At 58.2% G+C, this 18410-nt stretch overlaps 1 protein-coding gene across 3 annotated transcripts in view; it reads left to right on the forward strand.

The window, feature by feature from the left end:
• Positions 1-18410, forward strand: part of RIPOR3 (RIPOR family member 3) — a 76627-nt gene that overhangs the window by 56968 nt on the left and 1249 nt on the right. For 2 of the 3 annotated variants that reach the window (XM_045053497.1, XM_045053499.1), the window contains 18 exons: positions 354-432; positions 1999-2022; positions 2256-2309; positions 2918-3067; positions 3247-3310; positions 3663-3706; positions 3896-4021; positions 4099-4244; positions 5708-5837; positions 7154-7726; positions 10947-11077; positions 12001-12124; positions 12750-12885; positions 13522-13683; positions 14288-14449; positions 14955-15157; positions 16312-16395; positions 18023-18113. In XM_045053497.1, the coding sequence (XP_044909432.1) occupies positions 354-432; positions 1999-2022; positions 2256-2309; positions 2918-3067; positions 3247-3310; positions 3663-3706; positions 3896-4021; positions 4099-4244; positions 5708-5837; positions 7154-7726; positions 10947-11077; positions 12001-12124; positions 12750-12885; positions 13522-13683; positions 14288-14449; positions 14955-15157; positions 16312-16395; positions 18023-18113 (2483 nt within the window). The remainder of the gene's footprint in view (positions 1-353; positions 433-1998; positions 2023-2255; positions 2310-2917; positions 3068-3246; positions 3311-3662; positions 3707-3895; positions 4022-4098; positions 4245-5707; positions 5838-7153; positions 7727-10946; positions 11078-12000; positions 12125-12749; positions 12886-13521; positions 13684-14287; positions 14450-14954; positions 15158-16311; positions 16396-18022; positions 18114-18410) is intronic. The other variant, XM_045053498.1, reaches the window with a different exon arrangement.

The following is an 18410-nucleotide window of genomic DNA, read 5'->3' on the forward strand; positions in this document are numbered from 1 at the left end:
CGTCCCTGCTGTGACTCTGCGCTTGAGTTATTTGCCAATTTTCAGGGTCAGTTTGCCCATCTCTAAAATGGGCATAATAACAATAGCACCTGTTAATGGAGAGGCTCCTCATTCTGCACAGCGGTGGGCACAGGGCCCCCAGCGTGTGGGGTCTGCAGGTTGAGCGAGCTGGGGCCCGGCTTCCGGTGGGCGAGAAGGCGCCGCCCCTCTGACCGCTGAGCCCGCCCAGAACCATCGCTATTCTCCGAGCCGGCAGCTGGGGCCGCCTCCACTCCGGAACCCTGGGCACCGGGCCGTGTCTTTTCTTCTTCTTTTGCTACTTTGCAAACTCCTCTTCCTCGTTCTCCTCGCAGGGAGTATCTGTGCACCCAGCAGGCCGAGCTGGATTACCTGTCAGGGCGCCACAAGGACACCCGCAGGAATTCCAGGCTGGTGAGACCTCTCCCTGCCCCTTCCCGCCGGAGCAGCCTCCCTGGGGTTCAAAGACGGAGGCCCCCTCACCTCCCCTGCCCGCATCACGGGTGTAAATCTCAGTCCCGGAGCTCAGGCCTGAGGAATGGACCGTCTTTGTCTTGTGATGAACTCACTTCACTTGGACCCTGAGGAATTTAACCTCACTGACTGTTGGGAAGCTTCTGCCCTCCCTCCTCCCCGCTCCCCATGCCTCACGATTCAGGAGTCCACAGTCTGGGGCAGGGCCCACCTCCACTCCCTGGCTCTAGAAGTAGATGTAACGGGCAGCCGTATAAAGGCTCATCCGTTTTCGCTACTCCCATTTCACAGATGGGCACACCGAGGCAAGGGAAGGCGTGGCCACCCTGGGGCCGCGCAGCGGGCTGACGGACGTGGGGTCCTGCCTCCCTGGGCGCTGCTGCTTCTTGGCTTTGCCTGCACACTTTTCTTCCAAAGGCTCGGGAACTTCCCCATTTCTTTATTTCTAACACGGAGTTTTCCTCTCATAACCGCACACGTATCGTTTCTCATAAATGCACTCGTGGGAAAGCACACACTTCTGGAGGGTTTGATCCCTCCCTCCTTCCAGCTTCATGCCGCTCTCCCCTCAGTCTTCTGTGTCCCACACTGTTCAACCCCTGAGGACAATCTGGTAGTTCACCTTCCACGGTTTCCTCCCTGGTCCCATCGTCATGTAAACATCCATGCGGAAGCGCATGGAACGTTTGGGTCAGCGTTAGAAGAATGAAGTCACAATTCTCCCCGCTCCCCCACGTCTTGCTTTTTCTCCCCAATGAAGCTCCAACCTTGTGGAAACGCCTCCAGGCTCAAATAGAGTGGTTTTAGCTACTCGGGCGAGCTAGGGCCTGTTTGGAAATAAAGTTTATCAGCACGGGCCACACCCATCACTGACATGTGGTCTGTGGCTGAGTTCAGACCATGCGGCCCCCAAAGCCAAAGTTTTATTGTCTGGCCCTTTACACTGAGATTTGCCTGGCTGGCCCCTGGCCCCTGGCGTGGCTGGACCAGTCTGGATTTGCATTTCCCAAAGCCTGAACCCCCAGGCTTTGGGGTGGGGGTGGGGGGGACGCTGGCTGCCTCCTCCACCCCCACTGCATTCGGTTCTTCTGGCCATGGCTGAAATCACCCCTTAAACGATCAAATCACAGTGACCCCCATTTTGTTGAGGGCTTACCTCATCCTTTGCCCTTCACAGCAACCCTGCGGGGCAGGTGCAACCCTGCGGGGCAGGTGCTGTGTTCTATGGCCACTCCATTTTCCATGAAGAGGTAGAGGCTCAGAGACGTTGAGTAACTGGCCTGGGACACACGGCTGGGAAACCGAGCCAGGCCCAGAACTGCCTCACCCAAAGCGCATGCGTTTTCCACTCTTCCCCCTCGGCCTGGAACAGTCTGGAACCGGGCCGCTGACCGCAGGGCCCAGAGGAGGGAGTGGAGCTCGGGTGCCCCTGGGATGTAGCCACGTGGGTCGTGGAGGAGCACCCAGAGCTCTGACACCTGTCTCTCCCCACTCTCCTCCCCACAGGCTTTCTATTACGACCTGGACAAGGTGGGTGAGACTTTCTGTCTGCGGTAAGCAAGGTGGGCTCATGGGGGACTGATGTCATTGCCCGCGTTTCGTCCCTCAGGCCAGGAGACGGGCTCAGCCATGAGGATGCTGAGGGGCTGGCCTGGCTGGGAGCCCAGTTCTGTGTTAGGACCCGAGGAAGGGGCAGGGGGTGGGGGCCGGGGAGGGGGTGGCCCAGGCTACTTTCAAAGTACCTTCCCTTTTTCTGGGAGAAGCAAACGCGCTCTGTGGAAAGGCACATCCGGAAGATGGAGTTTCACATCAGCAAGGTCAGCCTGCCTCCTGGATGTCACAGGGCAGGGCTGGGGTTTGCCGGGCAGGGGTGGGGGTGGGGGGCGAGGAGGCCCAGGAAATGCAAGAGTTGGGCCCTGAGGCGGGGCAGGGGGGGAAGGGGTGGGTCAGGGGGTGGCTGGGCTCCCCAGGATTGTGGGGTTTAAAAGACCGCATTCATGCTCCGGCTCACAGGGTGAGAGGCTGAGTCCAACCACCCCACTGCAGAGATGGGAGAGTACAGGCCCAGAGAGGGACAGAGACAGGCCCAAGGTCACACAGCAAGCCCTTCAAGCTTTTACCCACCAACTCTTCCATGTTCTCACTGGTGGCCCCCTGGCTGGGCAGGATATCACAAACCCACCTCCCCTGTTTTGCAGCCCAAAAGTGGGGCAGGGAGAGGGGAAGCGATGCCTTCGCCCAGCCGGTTCGTGTGCAGGCGTCCACCGGGCGCTGGGCACAGGAGTGGATGAGCGATGTGACCCCTGCCCCCGGGGGCTCACACTCTCCGGGGCAGGGGACCCAGGGCAGCGCGGCCTCTCCCGAGGGTGAGAGTGGCAGGCAGGCCTGGGGCCCCCGCGCCCACCAGCCTGCGCGCCCCCCGCAGGTGGACGAACTCTACGAGGGCTACTGCATCCAGTGCCGCCTGCGCGACGGGGCCTCCAACATGCAGAGGGCCTTCTCCAGGTGCCCGCCCAGCCGCGCCTCCCGGGAGAGCCTGCAGGAGCTGGGCCGCAGCCTGCAGGAGTGCACCGAGGTGGGGGGCAGTGAGGGGTGCAGAGGGCTACGTGTGTGTGTGTTGGGGGGGGCTGGACCCCGAGGACCATTGCTCTCTGCTCCCTGGGGCCTCCGGCTGGCAGGATCCGTGGGCCCCCCTTCCCCCACCTCACCGGGCCCAGGGGCCGGCCGTGAGCCGCCTTGTGTGGGGCTTTGCAGGACATGTGGCTTATCGAGGGGGCCCTGGAGGTTCACCTGGGAGAGTTCCACATCAGGATGAAAGGTAACAGAGACGAGAGTCGGTGGGCAGAAGCCAGTTTGGTGGGGGGTGGGGGGGGATCAGGCCGTCTTGAGGGTCCTGGGACTTCTGCTGAGGTTGGGGGTTTGGTCAGGGTCCCAGGGGTCCAGGAAAACTTTGGGTTTCCACTCATGTGACTTGTGACCTCAGCCAAGTCCCATCCCCTGAGGTGGACATGAGGGCCCGGGCCTGTCCGCCGTCCGTCATGACGATTTATCCCTCCCTGAAGGTGATACCCACACGTGGGCAGGGGATCCCCCCGGGAGGACCTGTGGTCCGTGGGGCAGGGGCAGGGGCAGAGCAGGGCGGAGAGGAGATTAGCCTGTCTCTGTTCTAGGCTTCGTGGGCTATGCACGCCTCTGTCCCGGAGACCAGTACGAGGTATGGCCACTCGGGCGTCAGTCCTCAGGGTTTCCCATAAGGCCTTTGGGGGGCGGGAGCTGCTGAGAACCAGGGTCCCAGCTGGGCTTTGTCCCCATCCCCTCCCAGCTAGCAGGGAGGGCCTCCAGGCAGGTGGCTCGGGGGAGGGGCTCCCTGGGGCTGCTGACCCGCCCCTTCTCGGGCCCACAGGTGCTCATGCGCCTGGGCCGCCAGCGCTGGAAGCTGAAGGGCCGGATCGAGTCTGACGACAGCCAGACCTGGGAGGAGGAGGAGAAGGTTTTCATCCCCACGCTGCACGAGAACTTCGAGATCAAGGTGGGTGAGGCACAGGGGCGGGGGTAGGGTGCCCGGAGGCTGGGCTCAGGCGTCATCCACAACTCCCACCCCCTCAGGTGACAGAGCTGAGGGGCCTGAGCTCACTGGCCGTGGGCACAGTGACCTGCGACATCACGGACTTCTTCACGACCAGGCCGCAGGTGATCGTGGTGGACATCACAGAGCTGGGCACCATCAAGCTACAGCTGGAGGTGCTGTGGAAGTGAGTAGGGGGCCGGCCTCCTCCCCAGGCCCCGATGTCCCTCCCCGAGGCTGGCCCCAAACTCCCACCTAGAGGGGACTCCCACCCAGAGCAGAAGGAAGAGGGCCTCGCTGGCTCCTCTGGTGGCCCGAGCACACCCTAGCATCCACTTGTGGGCATTCCTGCCCTCACTGGGCCCCACGGCCAGGCTGGAGCCTCTGCCCACCCTCCCTGCCCCCGCCCCAGCGAACCGCCTATGCTGGCCAGGACCCTTTCCGGTGACCTCCTGGGCGGGGTTCCAGGGAGGAGCCTTGCCCCTCCCCAGGAGGGCTCTCCTCACTGCTCCCACCACCTCATTCCCCGCTGGCCCCTGCCGTCCACCAGGGCCCCGTGGACCCCAGACCCCACGGATGGGGACGCTCACGAAAACACGTCCTTCCCGGGTCGGGGGCTCTCCATCGGGCATCGCAGGTGGCAAGGGGCAGTGCCCATCTGGGGCGGCCGACTCGTCACCTTCTTGGGCCGTTCAGTGAATGCTGCTGGTCTCCAAAGGCTCTGTTTTTCTGTCAGTAGGGCTCTTTTGCCCCAAATGAAACCTCGCGTTTCGAGAGAATTCTCTTTATTCCCCGAGGCAGGTGCAGCAGGAGCTAAGGGGCTGGGGCACGCTTCTTCTGTTCTGGAGCTTGCTCTGCCCAGTCTCTCCATCCGGCCTGGGGCCACTAGAGGCCGCTTTCTTCCCAGTGAGCCGGGTGAACCCCCAGCCTCAGTGTCCTCATCCGTCCAGTGGGGGCTGCACACTATTCTTTCCAGGGAAGGCCCTCAAGTCTATAGGGTCGCGGGCGGCCCAGCGCCATCCGATGCGAGGCTGGGCCAATCCGAGGACGCAGGCGTCCTGCTGGCCTGAAGCGTCTAGAACCCACAGAGCAGGAGCCAGGCCTTTGTGCAAAGAAGAGCGAGCCGGTGTCCGTGCAGCAGGGAGGTTGCCCAGACCTACTGGCTCCCAGGGCAGGCTGGGTGAGGGCCAGGCTGGAGCCCCAGCTCCCCTGTATTTCACACACTCATCTTGGCTTCTCGGCCTTACGTGTGACCACGACCGACAGAGGTCCTTCTGTAAATAATGGCACCCCTGTTACAGATCGGGATGAGAGGGATGGTGACGTTGTTTATCCAGAAAATGGCAGAACGGAGTGTCCACTGTGCCTCCGCTCAGCTTCTTGAGGGGCCCTCTGAAGGGGGCGTCATTCACACGTCTGGTCGCCAGTCACTGCCCCTTGCCATGTGGCTAAGGGCCCTCAGGGTGGTGAGATGTTCCGAAGGGGGTTGAGAATGCGCACCTAGAATCTCTAGGTGCTGTGACTGTGACCCCAGGCAAGGCCAGGCCCCTCCCGAACCGCCGTTTCCTCTGAAGTCCCCCGAGGTCTTCTCTGTGCTGCCGCGTTCTCCCAGGCACTGACGACACCCCGGCCTTCTGTTCTCTCCTCCAGCCCGTTTGACACCGAGAGCTTCCTGGTGTCACCCAGCCCTACGGGCAAGTTCTCCATGGGCAGCAGAAAGGGCTCCTTGTACAACTGGACACCCCCAAGCACGCCCAGCTTCCGAGAGAGGTACTACCTGGTGAGTGAGCCTCACCAGGGCAGGGATGCTGTGGTCACCCCAGGATCGTGGGTGGGCGCGACTCCCCCGGGGCCAGCACGTGGGGCTGGGGTTGGCAGCCTGGCACTTCCGGTCCCCCTTTGGACTCGTGCTCCCTGGTTTGGGGATCATCCTGGGTGGCGTTCTGTCCTGTTTTCCTTCCTGTCAGCCCTCCATTCTGGGGGTTCGAGGCCTGGCTGGTTCTCCTAGAAGCCTGGAATGGGGCTCTCTGTATGGTGCTACCACCCCAGCCATAGTCTATTTGTTTCAAAATTAAATTTAATGTACGTTTCCAGTAGGTAATACCTTGACATAGTGTCTAGTAAAACATCTCTTTCCTGTGACCTCCGGGGATCTGGGCCCCTTCCTTAGCACCAGCTACTGTTGTCAACCTCTTCCGTATTCTGGCCATGGTGTGCCCAGCATATTACAAAGAAATCATATGTGGTCCAGAGTCTGGCTTCTGCAGCCGGAACGGCTGGGTTCAAATGCTATTTATGCCTCTCACCTGCTGTGTGACCTTGGGCAAGTCACCCAACCTCTCTGGCCTTCAGTTTCTATATCAGAGAACTGAAAATAACGGCACCACTCTGGTGAGGTTTTGCAAGGATTAAGTGAGTTAATGAACGAGAAGGCTTTCAAAGAACACCTGATAAAAACAGATGGTGCTTTGGAACATCAGACATTATTATTGGTCTGTCTGGTAAGGGGAAGGGAGGGGGTGCCGCAGAGCGGGGCGAGCTTGGTGTCAGCTGTTCGCTCATTCGCAACTTTGTGCCAGGCTCTGTTCTAGGCCAGGTGGGGACAGTGTCCTCAGGGAGCGCCGGCTGATCAAGGGCCTAAGGACCTCGGGAACACAGACCAGGGAGGGAGAGGGGACTTCTGGGGCAAAGTGGGAGTTGCTATTTAAAACAGGGCGTCCAGGGCTAGGTCCCCAGAAAAGGTGCCATTTGAGTAAGGACCTGAGGGGCCAAGAGCATGACCACAAAGACATATGGGAAGAATGCTCCAGAAAGAGAGCACAGTCATTCTAAAAGGCCTTGGGACAGGAAGGTGTAGAGCCTGGAGGATGTGACAAGCAGCAAAGTGGCCTCAGGGGCTGGAAAGGAGGGGGTTAGAGGGGGAATGGGGCTGCAGGGTCCTGTCAACACCTCCAGTTCGCCAATCACCTTGGTGGACCCCAGTCACGTTGACAATGTGTGTGTGTGCGGGGCAAGGCTTTATGGAGGGAAGCCCCGCTGGGGTGGCAGCAAGTCCCTGGTGTGGCAGTCAGGCTGGTCCTGTGTCCCCCTCCCCAGTCTGTCCTGCAGCGGCCAGCGCAGCAGGCTTTGCTGCTGGGTGGGCCAAAGGCCCCTTCCATCCTCGGCTACCTGTCCGACAGCGACCTTCGGGGGTCCGGCCTGCGGAGCCGGAGTCAGGAGCTGCCCGAGATGGACTCTTTCAGCTCTGAGGACCCCCGAGACACTGAGACCAGCACATCAGCATCCACCTCAGACGTGGGGCTCCTGCCCGTGGCCATTGGCCCCAACACCTCCATCGAAGAGGAGGCCCAGGAGGACCCCCAATCCCCGGGCCTCCTGCCGGAGATGGCCCACCTGGCGGGAGGCTCATTTGTGGAGCAGCCTGGCTGGAGGAATTTGGGAATAGAGGCCCCCAGCCTGCCACGGGGCTCCCCATTCCACAACCATACAGTCCCGGGTAGCCAGAAAGACGATGACGAAGGAGAAGCCGAGGACGGAGCGGATGGGCCTGGGGTGACCCTCGAGAGGCCGCTGCAAGAGGTTCTGGATTTACTGAGGTCCATGGATACTGCCCAGCCCCAGCTCCGGGAGCTGGAGTACCAGGTTCTCGGCTGCAGGGACCGGCTGAAGGTGGGTTTCTTCCTGGAGGGCCAGCAGCCCTGCTTTACTAGCGCCTGACTGGGAGCAGACTCTGGGGGCAGCCAGCCTGGGCCGGCATCCTGGCCTCGTTCCCCTGTGACCCAGCTGGGCAACGTCTCCTCTCTGGGCCTCAGTCTGTTCATCTGACCAGCGGGGAGAACAATGGCCTTCACTGGCCGGGAGGACGATTAGAAGTGGAAGCCGGGGACCGGGGTAGAAAACCTGCTCCCCGTCTGGCCACAGAACCTGGCCCCCTCTGGCATCTTCCGGCCCAGGCAGGCGGGGCTGAGTTGGGCGTTCAATTCCCAGACCCGGGGCGTGTCTAGGGTCAGAGCTGGTGTCACAAGAGGCCGAGAGCAGCCACACACCCTACTCTGAGCTTGTTCCTCAACAGGGCCCATGGCAAGAGCTGCCCTCGGGTGGCTTTCAATAGTGCTGGCCTGGGCAGATTTATCCGATTTTTCTGATTACATAATTTTATTTTATTATTTAAAAAATTTTTTGAATGTTTATTCATTTTTGAGACAGAGAGAGACAGAGCATGAAAGGGGGAGGGTCAGAGAGAGAGGGAGACACAGAATCCGAAGCAGGCTCCAGGCTTTGAGCTGTCAGCACAGAGCCCGTCGCGGGGCTCAAACCCATGAACTGTGAGATCATGACCTGAGCCCAAGTCGGACGCTTAACCGACTGAGCTGCCCAGGCGTCCCTATTACATCATTTTAAATGTATGGACACCAAATTGGCAACAGTGGCACCGACTTAAGCATCAGTTACTTGCTGAAACCGCTCTCTTGTGTAGGCCCCACTGGCGGTGGAATGGTTTTAACTGCTCTCTTCAAAAATTGGTTTCGGTTGTTTTGTCCTCACACCCACCCCCAACGTTCAGCACCAGAGACAGAAAGTTTCACTTTGTATCTTTAAAAACTGAACTTCAAAACAAAGTTGTTTATCACTGCTACCTTCTTTTGAAAAGGAGCTGCCGGAGAATTTTAAGAAAAAAAAAGTCACTTCTTTTGTATTTCTTAACAGCCTTTCTGTGTGCAATGATTTGAGGCTGCAACATGCAGCTTCTGTCACATGGCTGTATTTTGAAAAATCATACCTCCTTTACATAAAAGCCTTAAAATAATATTGCAGTAAGGCAATACTTTTTTTTATTTAAAAAACTAAAAAAAAGTTTTATTATTTTTGAGAGAGAGAGAGAGAGACAGAGTGCCAGTGGGGGGCAGAGAGAGAAGACGACACAGAAACTGAAGCAGGCTCCAGGCTCCGAGCTGTCAGCACAGAGCCCGATGCGGGGCTCGAACTCACCAACAGTGAGATCATGACCTGAGCCGACTGAGCCCCCCAGGCACCCCCCAGGCAATACTTTTAAACGTACTTGAGGAACTTTTCTTCTTGTACCAAACCGAATTCGAAGAGTAAAAGTGAGCATAGGCCATAGTTTTTAGTTTGATGTGTATGTGTATAATGTGTGTGTGTGTGTGTGTGTGTATGTGTATACACATAGTCGGTCCTCACCATTCATGGATTCTGTGTGTTTCTCATTCATCTACCTGCTGTAAAGCTTACCTGAAACTCCAAAATCACTACTTGTGATGCGCTCACGGTCATCTGCGGGCACGTGCAGAGTAGCCTGCCATACACGTGCCCGGCTGGGGCTGAACCAGGGGTTCACTTGTTCACACACAGAGGGTTCACACACTCTGCCTTCTTCTCGCAGCCCTGGTCCAGACGCGTGTCCTTTCTGCCGTCTAGTTTGTGCCGCGTGTCTCACATTTCTGCCCTTTCTTTTGGTGATTTCAAGCTGTTGGATGGGCCCGACCGCGTGAAGTGGTATCCAGTGCTCCTGAGCCCAGGAAGGCTGTGCAGGGCCTCACTCACAAAATCCATGTGACATAAGCCTCGTCCAGGTGTGAGTTCAGTGTGAACGAATTGTCAGTGTAAATTAAATAAGGTGTCTTCGGGGCGCCTGGGTGGCTCAGTCAGTTAGGCGTCCGACTTTGGCTCAGGTCATGATCTCACAGTTTGTGCGTCTGAGCTCCACGTCGGGCTCTGTGCTGACAGCTCAGAGCCTGGAGCCTGCTTCCGATTCTGTGTCTCCCTCTCTCTCTGACCCTCCCCTGCTCACACTCTCTCAAGAATAAATGTTAAAAAAAATTTTTTTTTTAATAAATAAGGTGTCCTTAAACAGAGGTACACATGAAATGAGGTTCTGTACTGATGGGTTGATAAAAATGTGACCGGAGGCTAGTGGTCTCTGCATTTTTCTTAGGAGCAATGGTTTGGTACCACCTGGAATGAGAACTGGTGTGTGAGTGTGTGTGTGTGTGTGTGTGTGCGCGCACATATATACACCAACGTACTTTTTTTTTTTTGCTGGAGGAAAGATCCGCAACTAGCCACTGGTATTCTCTAACAAGAGAATAACAAGGTTTTCTCCGCGGGCTCAACTCTTAGGAGCCTAGTTCTGCGTCTCAAGGCGGTATCTGCTCAGGCTGTGCCTTGGGTGGCTTCGTGTGGGACGTGGCCTGGGCATGCCAGGGATGGGGACCGAGCAAGCCCTGGGGTCCTTCCCTGAATGGAGGGGAGACCAAAATCGAGTGGCAGGCCCTGTGGCACCAGCACTCTCCTCATCCCTGCCAGTCAGGGGGTGCCTCGACCATCCTCTCCTTCCACATCTCCCTGGGAGAAGAGACCCTGAAATCTAGAAGCTCACCGGGCAGCCTTTGAGCCTCCCTTTGAGCCTGACTCACACCCTATTTTTACAGTCATTTGGGATTAGCTGTCAATGTTCAAAAACTAGCAGGTTCCCACAAAAATCTAGGTTTCCAGCTTTTCTGAGAAAAGTGAACAGTCTGGCCCCACATTCCCAAGCAGCAGGTGTCAGCTGGAGTAGAGTAGCAGCCTGGCCTCTTGGGGGGGGGGCACATGTTCTCGGGCTCCCCCCCCCAATCACTTGCCCGCTCACTCCTGTCTCTCGCCCGGTCCCTGTGGGCGTCTGTGAGCCCAGGAGAGGCTTTTCAGGTCTGTGTCCCTCGGGCTTTGGAGCCGTACCTACCAGGCTACTCGGGAGGGGCCTCGGGGGATTCCGCACCCCTGTGTCCATCCTTGATGTGGGGGGTTGCACTTGGGCTCCGAGGGGCGGTGCTCATGACCCGGACCCGGTGGTGACGGTCTGTGGCCTAAGGTCCTGCCGCTCTGTCCACAGCCCCGTGGCGCCCGCCAGGAGCACGCCTCTTCCGAGAGCCTGATGGAGTGCATCCTGGAGAGCTTCGCCTTCCTCAATGCTGACCTCGCCCCGCAGGAGCTGTCCCTGTGTGGGGGCTGCCAGGGTCCCAGGTAGGCGCCCTCCCCTCCCGGCACCGACCCTGGCGACGGGCCTCAGTTCCGCGCTTCCTGTCGGCCCCTGCAGCCTCAGCCTCCCATCGTCCTGATCCCGACTGGTACTTATTCTGTTCCTTTGCTGCGCCCCCCACCCCTGCATGCCTGCCGCTGGGCACAGAGCAGGGGCGTGCTGACCACTGAGTGCACGACCACCCCCCAGCACGGTCCCGAGCTGCGGGCAATGGCCTGGCTGGGTTCTTCTCTTACAAAGTAACAAGGGACACAGTAGGACCTCTGTCCTCTACCGAACGGGCAGCAGGGCCATGGGCTCCCTCTTCTGTGCAAACTTCCACCCCCACCTGCCCTGCTCACGCCCGGCTCCTGTACCCGAATCTCAGCAGCACCAGACAGGACACGCAGTACATCTCGTCTTCTCCTCTCTCGATCCCACCCAGCATCCCAGTGTCGCGTCCGTCCTTCCTCAGGCCTCGGGCTCGGCCTCCACCACGAGGCCAACGTGGTGCCGGGTGCGATGCTTGCTGGCAGGCTTGCCCTGACCCCTCACTGCCCGGAGCTGGGTGTGCCTGTCCCCACTTCACAGATGAGCACGCTGAGGCCGGGGGGCAGGCCCGTCCAGAGTCGCAGAGCTAAGGATTAGCTTGAACCGCAGCCTTCTGCCTTCAGATCACACATCCCGGAGGTGGCCCCCTGCGCCCCCCGCCCCAGTCTCCAGGGCCTGTGCCACCCCTCGTTGACAGCTTTTGCTTTTTCTTTTCTCTTGGTTTTCTCCTCGGTGTAACTCTATCTGCCTGGGCCCTGAAGCGGGCCTCCCTGATCGGAGCTCCCCAGGGAGGGAGGGAGGGAGGGTCCCCTCTACCCGCGGAGGGAGCTGAGCCACTAACTGGCACGGTCACCCAGTTCTTCTCAATCCAACTCAGAAAGGACAGGAGCCCGCCCCCGCTGCCACCACGGACAGCGTCACCTCGGGAGCTGACGGCCGGCACCCCGGAGCTGGACATGTTGCTCACCGTCCACCTCCACGTCTGCAAAACTCTGCTGCAGGTGTGGCCACGGGATGTGGGGGGCGGGGCGGCCTGCCGCGAAGCCGGGCTGGGGGGCGGGAGTCCTCTCTGCGAAGATCTATCTTGCCGGTGGTGGGGAGCACGGTGCAAGGAAGAGAGCCAGTGAGACTGGGGAGGCTCCTCTGTGGAAGGTCCAGGCCTGGGTGAAAGGTCACGTGGCTCTCCTGAAAGTCCAGGTGCTGACCCCAGAGAAGCGGCTGTGGCTCTTTCCGCGGCAGCTGCCAGAGCTCCGATCCAAACTGGCTCAACCAGAGGGAACTTTTGGCTCACGGAACTGAAAGGCCCTGGGGTAGGCTTCAGGCCCAGCTGGATCCAGGATTTCAAAACACATCATAACTGGGTCTCTCTCAGCTCTGCTTTCCTGCATTGGCTGGCTTCACTTTCAGGCAGGCTGGCCCTTTCTGGTAGCAGAGGAGGCCCCCAGAAGCCGCAGCCTGCATCCCATCATCTCGGCCACTTGGAGAAGCAGGAACCCCCAGACGGGAGTCAGAGAGCTACCACCGGCACAGAAAAGCTGGGGGGAGGCAGGTGGGGGCCGCGGTCGTGTTCGCCGGCCTCAGAGGGCATGTTTGTGCTAACCTGGAGCATCGTGGGCTGCTTCCCAGAAACTTGCCTCTCCTAACCTGTCGAGGATGGTCCAGGAATGCCTTCTGGAAGAAGCTGTGCAGCAAAAGCAGGTTCTGGAGATGCTCTCTGTGCTGGATTTTGAGAAGGTCAGCAAGGCAGCATCCATTGAAGAAAGTAAGTAACCGCCCGCTGCCCACGGGCTGCTCTCGTGTGGACGGCACGAAGCGATGGGCTCTGGAGGGCAGGGGAGCCTCGTCTCCCGTCCTGATGCCCAAAGCTCACTGGCGCCCAGAGGGTACGAGCTGGGGTGGTGGCGGGGCTGTGCTCAGACGTACACGCTGTGGGGTGCGGGAGGGAGGCCACACGGCCTTGGAGTTAGTTCGGTGGGCTGTGTGGCTCTGGGCAAATGACTCACCTCTCTGGGCCTCAGTTTCCCCACCTGTCTAAAGAGGAGGCCACTGGGTAGTGTTGGTCCGTGAGGTAACCGCCAGGACGCGTTCAAGGCACACGGCACGCACTCCCCGAAACAGCCGTGACCCCCGCTCTGCCTCTGCCCCCCACGGAGCCTCCCCTTGCCCGTGAGGAGAGGCTAGTGGCAGCAGCTGTCCTAGCTGCGAGGACCGCGGTACGGGCCCAGGGAAGGCATCCACGGCCGAAGCCGCCGGTCCTTGGCGTGTCAGGCTGCGATGCGGGAAGGAAAGCTGCACGAAACCCTGCCGCCCCTGACCTCTCAGGCCTCAGCGGAAGGAAATCCTGGGGGACCCGGTTGCTCGGCCCTCCCGTCAGTCGGGTCCTGACCCGGGCTTTCAGTTGTCCCCCAGGCCACACGGAGGAAGGGGTGCCTGAAGCTGTGGAGGGGGTGCACTGAGCCCGGCAGGGTCCTGTCCTGTTCCGGCACGACGCTGCTGAACCAACTCAAGAAGACGTTTCTGCACAGAGTCCGAGGGAAATACCCGGGACAACTGGAAATAGGTACCCCCTCCCGCCCCAGGGCCTCACTCGAGCCCCGTCTTCGTCTCTGTGTTCATGGCACCAGAGGGAGGGCGCTTCTCAGCTACACGTCACCGCCTCTTCCCGGGACAGGAAGGGGTCTGCGAAGCCCCGAAGTTGCGAACGTTAGCCTTTTGGCACATCTGTCTGGGGACAGACCGCACGCACGGCTTCCACCCGAACCTTAAAGGGGTTAGGAAAGAACGCTTCTAGAAAGGTGGGCAGGATAAAGGTGTCTTGAAGTGTTGGCTGGACCCCTCCTCAGAAAGCAGAGCATCTTTCTCTGTTGACAGCTGACAGCCGTCCTCCCTTCTAGGGGCTCTGGAAGCTCCAGCCAGCATCTGGCTGCTAGTTGGCCTGAATACTCCCAGTCCCCAGCCTCGGGCATGGAGCGCACCCCAAGAATGTCTACACGTGGGGCCTGCGGACCCCAGCCGCAGCGTGCTCCTTCTCTCGGGCACAGGAGGCACAGTGAGGGACACCCGTCCGCATGCCGTCAGAAGGCCTTTAAACTGCCCCAGCCGTGCCCGGCGGCGGGGCTCCTCGGGGCCCCGTCTTTCCTCACGGCCTTCTCCTGTTTCGCCAGCATGCCGAAGGCTCCTGGAGCAGGTGGTCAGCTGTGGTGGGTTGCTCCCCGGAGCCGGGCTCCCCGAAGAACAGACGGTCACCTGGTTCCAGTTTCACAGCTACCTGCAGAGGCAGGGGGTGTCTGACCTAGAGAAGCACTTTGCCCAGCTCACCAAAGAAGGTAGGGGCTGGGAGGGAGGGCGCCTCAAAGCAACGCCAAGAACGAAGGAGTCTCCGTCCGTGGAACCCTCTGTCCTGGCTCTTTGGAAGCCAGGGTCTTTGAACCACTGCGTCTTTCCCCTCCGGCTGTCCTTTCGAGACCCCAGATGGAATTAGATTGTACGCTCAGCCCACACAGGGAGATGACCTCCGAGGGAAGGAGGTTTTACAAAGCACAGGGCAGAGGTCAGAGCTGGATAGGAGGGTGACGGGTGGCTGGCCGGAGTCCTTAAAAGTACGGGCTGAGGTTTTATTAATTTTCAGGGTGATTTGACCCCTTGCCGGAAAGCCTTCCTAGAGATTCCAGGAGGCACCCCCTTGAGGCCGATCCAGGCTGCGCCTTGGTGATCGTGGGGGCCTGCCCCGGGATCTGCTTCCCGAACACGAACACGGCGGTGGCCAAACAAATGCGCAGCTGTACTGCCGACCGCCGTCAGAGGGACCCTGGGCCCACTCCTCTCTTCCAGTAACACTTGCCGAGGAGCTGCAGCGTGCGGGGCAAGTCAAGACGATCAGGAAGCTGCAGGGGAAGCGGCTGGGCCAGCTCCAGCCCCTGCCCCAGACGCTGCGGGCCTGGGCACTGCTGCAGCTGGACGGGACCCCCCGGGTGTGCAGGGCGGCTAGTGCTCGCCTGGCCAGCGCGGCACGGAACCAGAGCTTTCGGGAGAAGGTACGGTGGGGGGAGGCGGGGAGGCGGCAGCCCCGTGGCTACGTGTGTGACAGCCAGGGGGACACAGGCTTCCTCTCTTGGAAAAATACAAGGGATGTTCTGAAGGGGGTTGCCTTCGCTGCGAGGGTTTTTTTTTTTTGTTTTTTTAAAGATTCTACTTTAAGTAATCTCTACACCCAAACTTCCAACCCAGTCACCTGCTCTACCTCCCAAGCCAGCCAGGTGTCCCAGGATGTTTAGATTTAGGGAGGCTCCCTGGCGCGTGCATGCATGCGGTCCTTCTCAGGCCATTGCCCTGGGCGACGCCAGCCCTGGGGAGGGACCTGGGGTTGCTGGCGGCCACCCGAGGGACCCACGGAACCTCTCGTCTTACCGCCTCGTGCATCTGTGCCGCCAACGCCAACCTACCCGTTTGGTCTGAGATGTCGCTTGCACGGAGAGCGTTTCTTCCTTAGGGTTCTGACGGCCAGCCTCATCTCAGCTAGTACGTGTGGCTGGCTGATTCGTTGGGTTCAGTCCGTTTGAAAACCAAGAAACCAGACCCCTCTGCCCTTCAGGTTCCTGGGCCTGTGACTACTCTAGATTGACGGTACCAGCCCCCAAGGTAGAGGAGGGCAACACCGAGGCCTGACTGTAGTCTCGGGCCACCCGAAGGCCGGGTACCTTCTCACACGCTTCCTAATTAACCTGCAGAGTCTCGTGAAGCCCATGCAGCTCTTTTCTGGCGGATGTGGTGGAGGGGGCGGGGTCATCGCTGGGACCGGGGACCAGGGACCAGGGGCCAGGGCTGAAGGGAAGAGGTGCTCGGCCTTCGGGCCTCCCTCCGCACGTCCAATTCTTTGGCCCCGGCCAGACATCGGATTGCTCCGATGCAGCATTTTATCTAGATTTGGAAAATATTATTAGATGAAAAGAGCTTTCTTCATTTTGATTACCATCAGCCCAGGGACCAGTGTGTTTATTAGAGAGAAACCAAACGCCACAGCATACGTCTTGGGACTGGGTGCGCCTGGCCCAGAGATGAATAGATCGCAGCCCGATTTTTGTTTAGAAAAGGGGAAGCAGGGCTCGAGGAGCCCTCCAGCATTAGAAGGATTAGCCACAGGCAGCATGGCTTCGGCGGACCCCCCATTCACAGCAACCTTATTCTCCAGGCTCTGGTCTTCTATACCAACGCCCTGATGGAGAACGATGGGAAACTCCAGCAGGCCGCGTGTGTGGCGCTAAAACACCTCAGGGTGAGTCTGACCTGTCCTCCCCCGTGATGGAGAGAAGCCTGCTTATGGCTAATGTTCCAGTTGGTTCATTTCAAAATTATTCCACTGGGAATACCCCTCCCCTCCCCCCAAAACTACCACCAGCAAAAAACAAAAACAAACAAACAAAAAAACAAACAAACAAAAAAAACGCCCCTGAAGAGCTCGTTTTAGAGCAGACCTCAGTGCTACCAGCAGAGGCCCCTCAACAGTAGTCGAGGAGCGTTTGCTCTGGCTCGGCCTGAAGAAGCAGGTGGCCCTCGGGACTCACTTTGGAAGTCTAGGATTGTGTTTTAATGGCCTCGATTTAATATTTTCTAAAAGCACAATAAGCTCATTATAGGAAAGAAAGTGTAAAGTTCAGAAACGTACAAGTTACCCTTCATCCCAATACTTAGTAGAAAGTACTGCTGGCATTTTGCTACACTTCTTTTGTGGGTGTGAGTGTTTAAAATTGTCGATCATGCTAGGGGTGCCTGGCTGGCACAGTTAAGCCTGTGACTCTTCGTCTCGGCTCAGGTCATGATCCCTCTGCTCACGGAGTTCGAGCCCTGAATCGGGCTTCTGTCTCTCCTTCTCTCTGCCCTTACCCCACTTGTGCTCACTCTCTTAAACTTAAATGTCTTTAGATTGTTGATCATGCTACATATATAGCTTAGAAACAGTGAGCAAAACAGAAACTCTTAGTGGTAGACTGGCAGTGCTTTAGAAGTCTCTATGAAGGGGCCGTTGAGGGTTTACCTTGACAGATCCCCCCACTCTTGTGTGGTAGAAAATTAAGCTTTGTCATCTATTTATTACTATAAATAATATCATTATGAGCATCTTGGCACGTAACGCTTTTAAAAAATAGAGAGTTCTGAATTACTTCCTTAGGCTGGACTCTACAAAGTGTTACTCCAGACCAGAGAATATGAAATTTCTGGAGACTCCAGGTACAACTCACCCTCTTAAAGCAGATATGACAGGGTGTCCATCTTGCCTCAAACCCACCTGCATCTGGAAGTCTCATTTAAAAAAAACCATCGCCAATTTGCTTGATGAAAAATAGATTAAACTCACCCCATTCATTCTGCAAAAACAAACAAACAACAACAAAAAAACAAAACCAAGGGAAGTTCTAGGAGGACCATTTGGTTATAATCGAACAGCCAAGCCAGTAAGGGGGTAGGGGTGCTCCGGAGAAGAGGCTGAAGTGCACTCTGGTCCTTGGCCCTGGAGAGCAGCCAGGGTCAGCTGTGCCCAAACCTGGGCTCCGACTGATGTTCTCACGGCCTGCCCAAGAGGGTAGAGTTAGGAGAGCAAGGGGGAGGTGGGAAGGTCCAGAGGGAAGCAGGGCTTCCCATTTTTCAAGACAGACCTTCTAGAAGGAATCTATCCATAAAGCTCTGCTGATGGCCTGACTCAGCAGCAGGTGTCAGAATCGAAAAGGTGGGGGCCCTTCTGATGAACTTGAGGCTACACAAGAAACCTACAAGCCTTCAGAAAAGGAAGGGCCTGAGGCCCCAAAGACCATGCTGGGGCTGGTCTTACAGAGCTCATAAAAGTAGATTCTACCTGCTACCTAAAATGTCCCCTGATGGGTCCTCTTTCCCCTCACCTCAAACAGGGCATTGAAAGCATCGATCAGATCGCCAGCCTGTGCCAGTCGGACCTGGAGGCCGTGCGAACAGCAGCCCGGGAAGCCACGCTGTCATTCGGTAAAGTCCAGCATCAAACATTGTGTGCGGTGCAGTGAGGTTCGCGACGACCTTTGGAAGGTTGTGCTAGAGGGGCCACGGTCAGCCCTCAAAGATGCAAAATGATACAGAGGCCGAGCGCGGTCGGTGACCCATGTAACTGCACTTGGCCAAGACGGGTTTCCTTCATGGTTGAGGTGGCATGAAGTGCCTTATTTCTCTCTTCAGCTTCAGTTTATGATCCTTGGGAGTGAAAGCCAGGTGCGAGGCAGGAATAAAGTTCAGCAAATTCTGTCTTGAATGTAAGGGAGAGGCACC

The sequence above is a fragment of the Felis catus genome, chromosome A3 (genome assembly GCF_018350175.1).
Source record: "Felis catus isolate Fca126 chromosome A3, F.catus_Fca126_mat1.0, whole genome shotgun sequence".
Lineage (NCBI taxonomy): Eukaryota > Metazoa > Chordata > Mammalia > Carnivora > Felidae > Felis > Felis catus.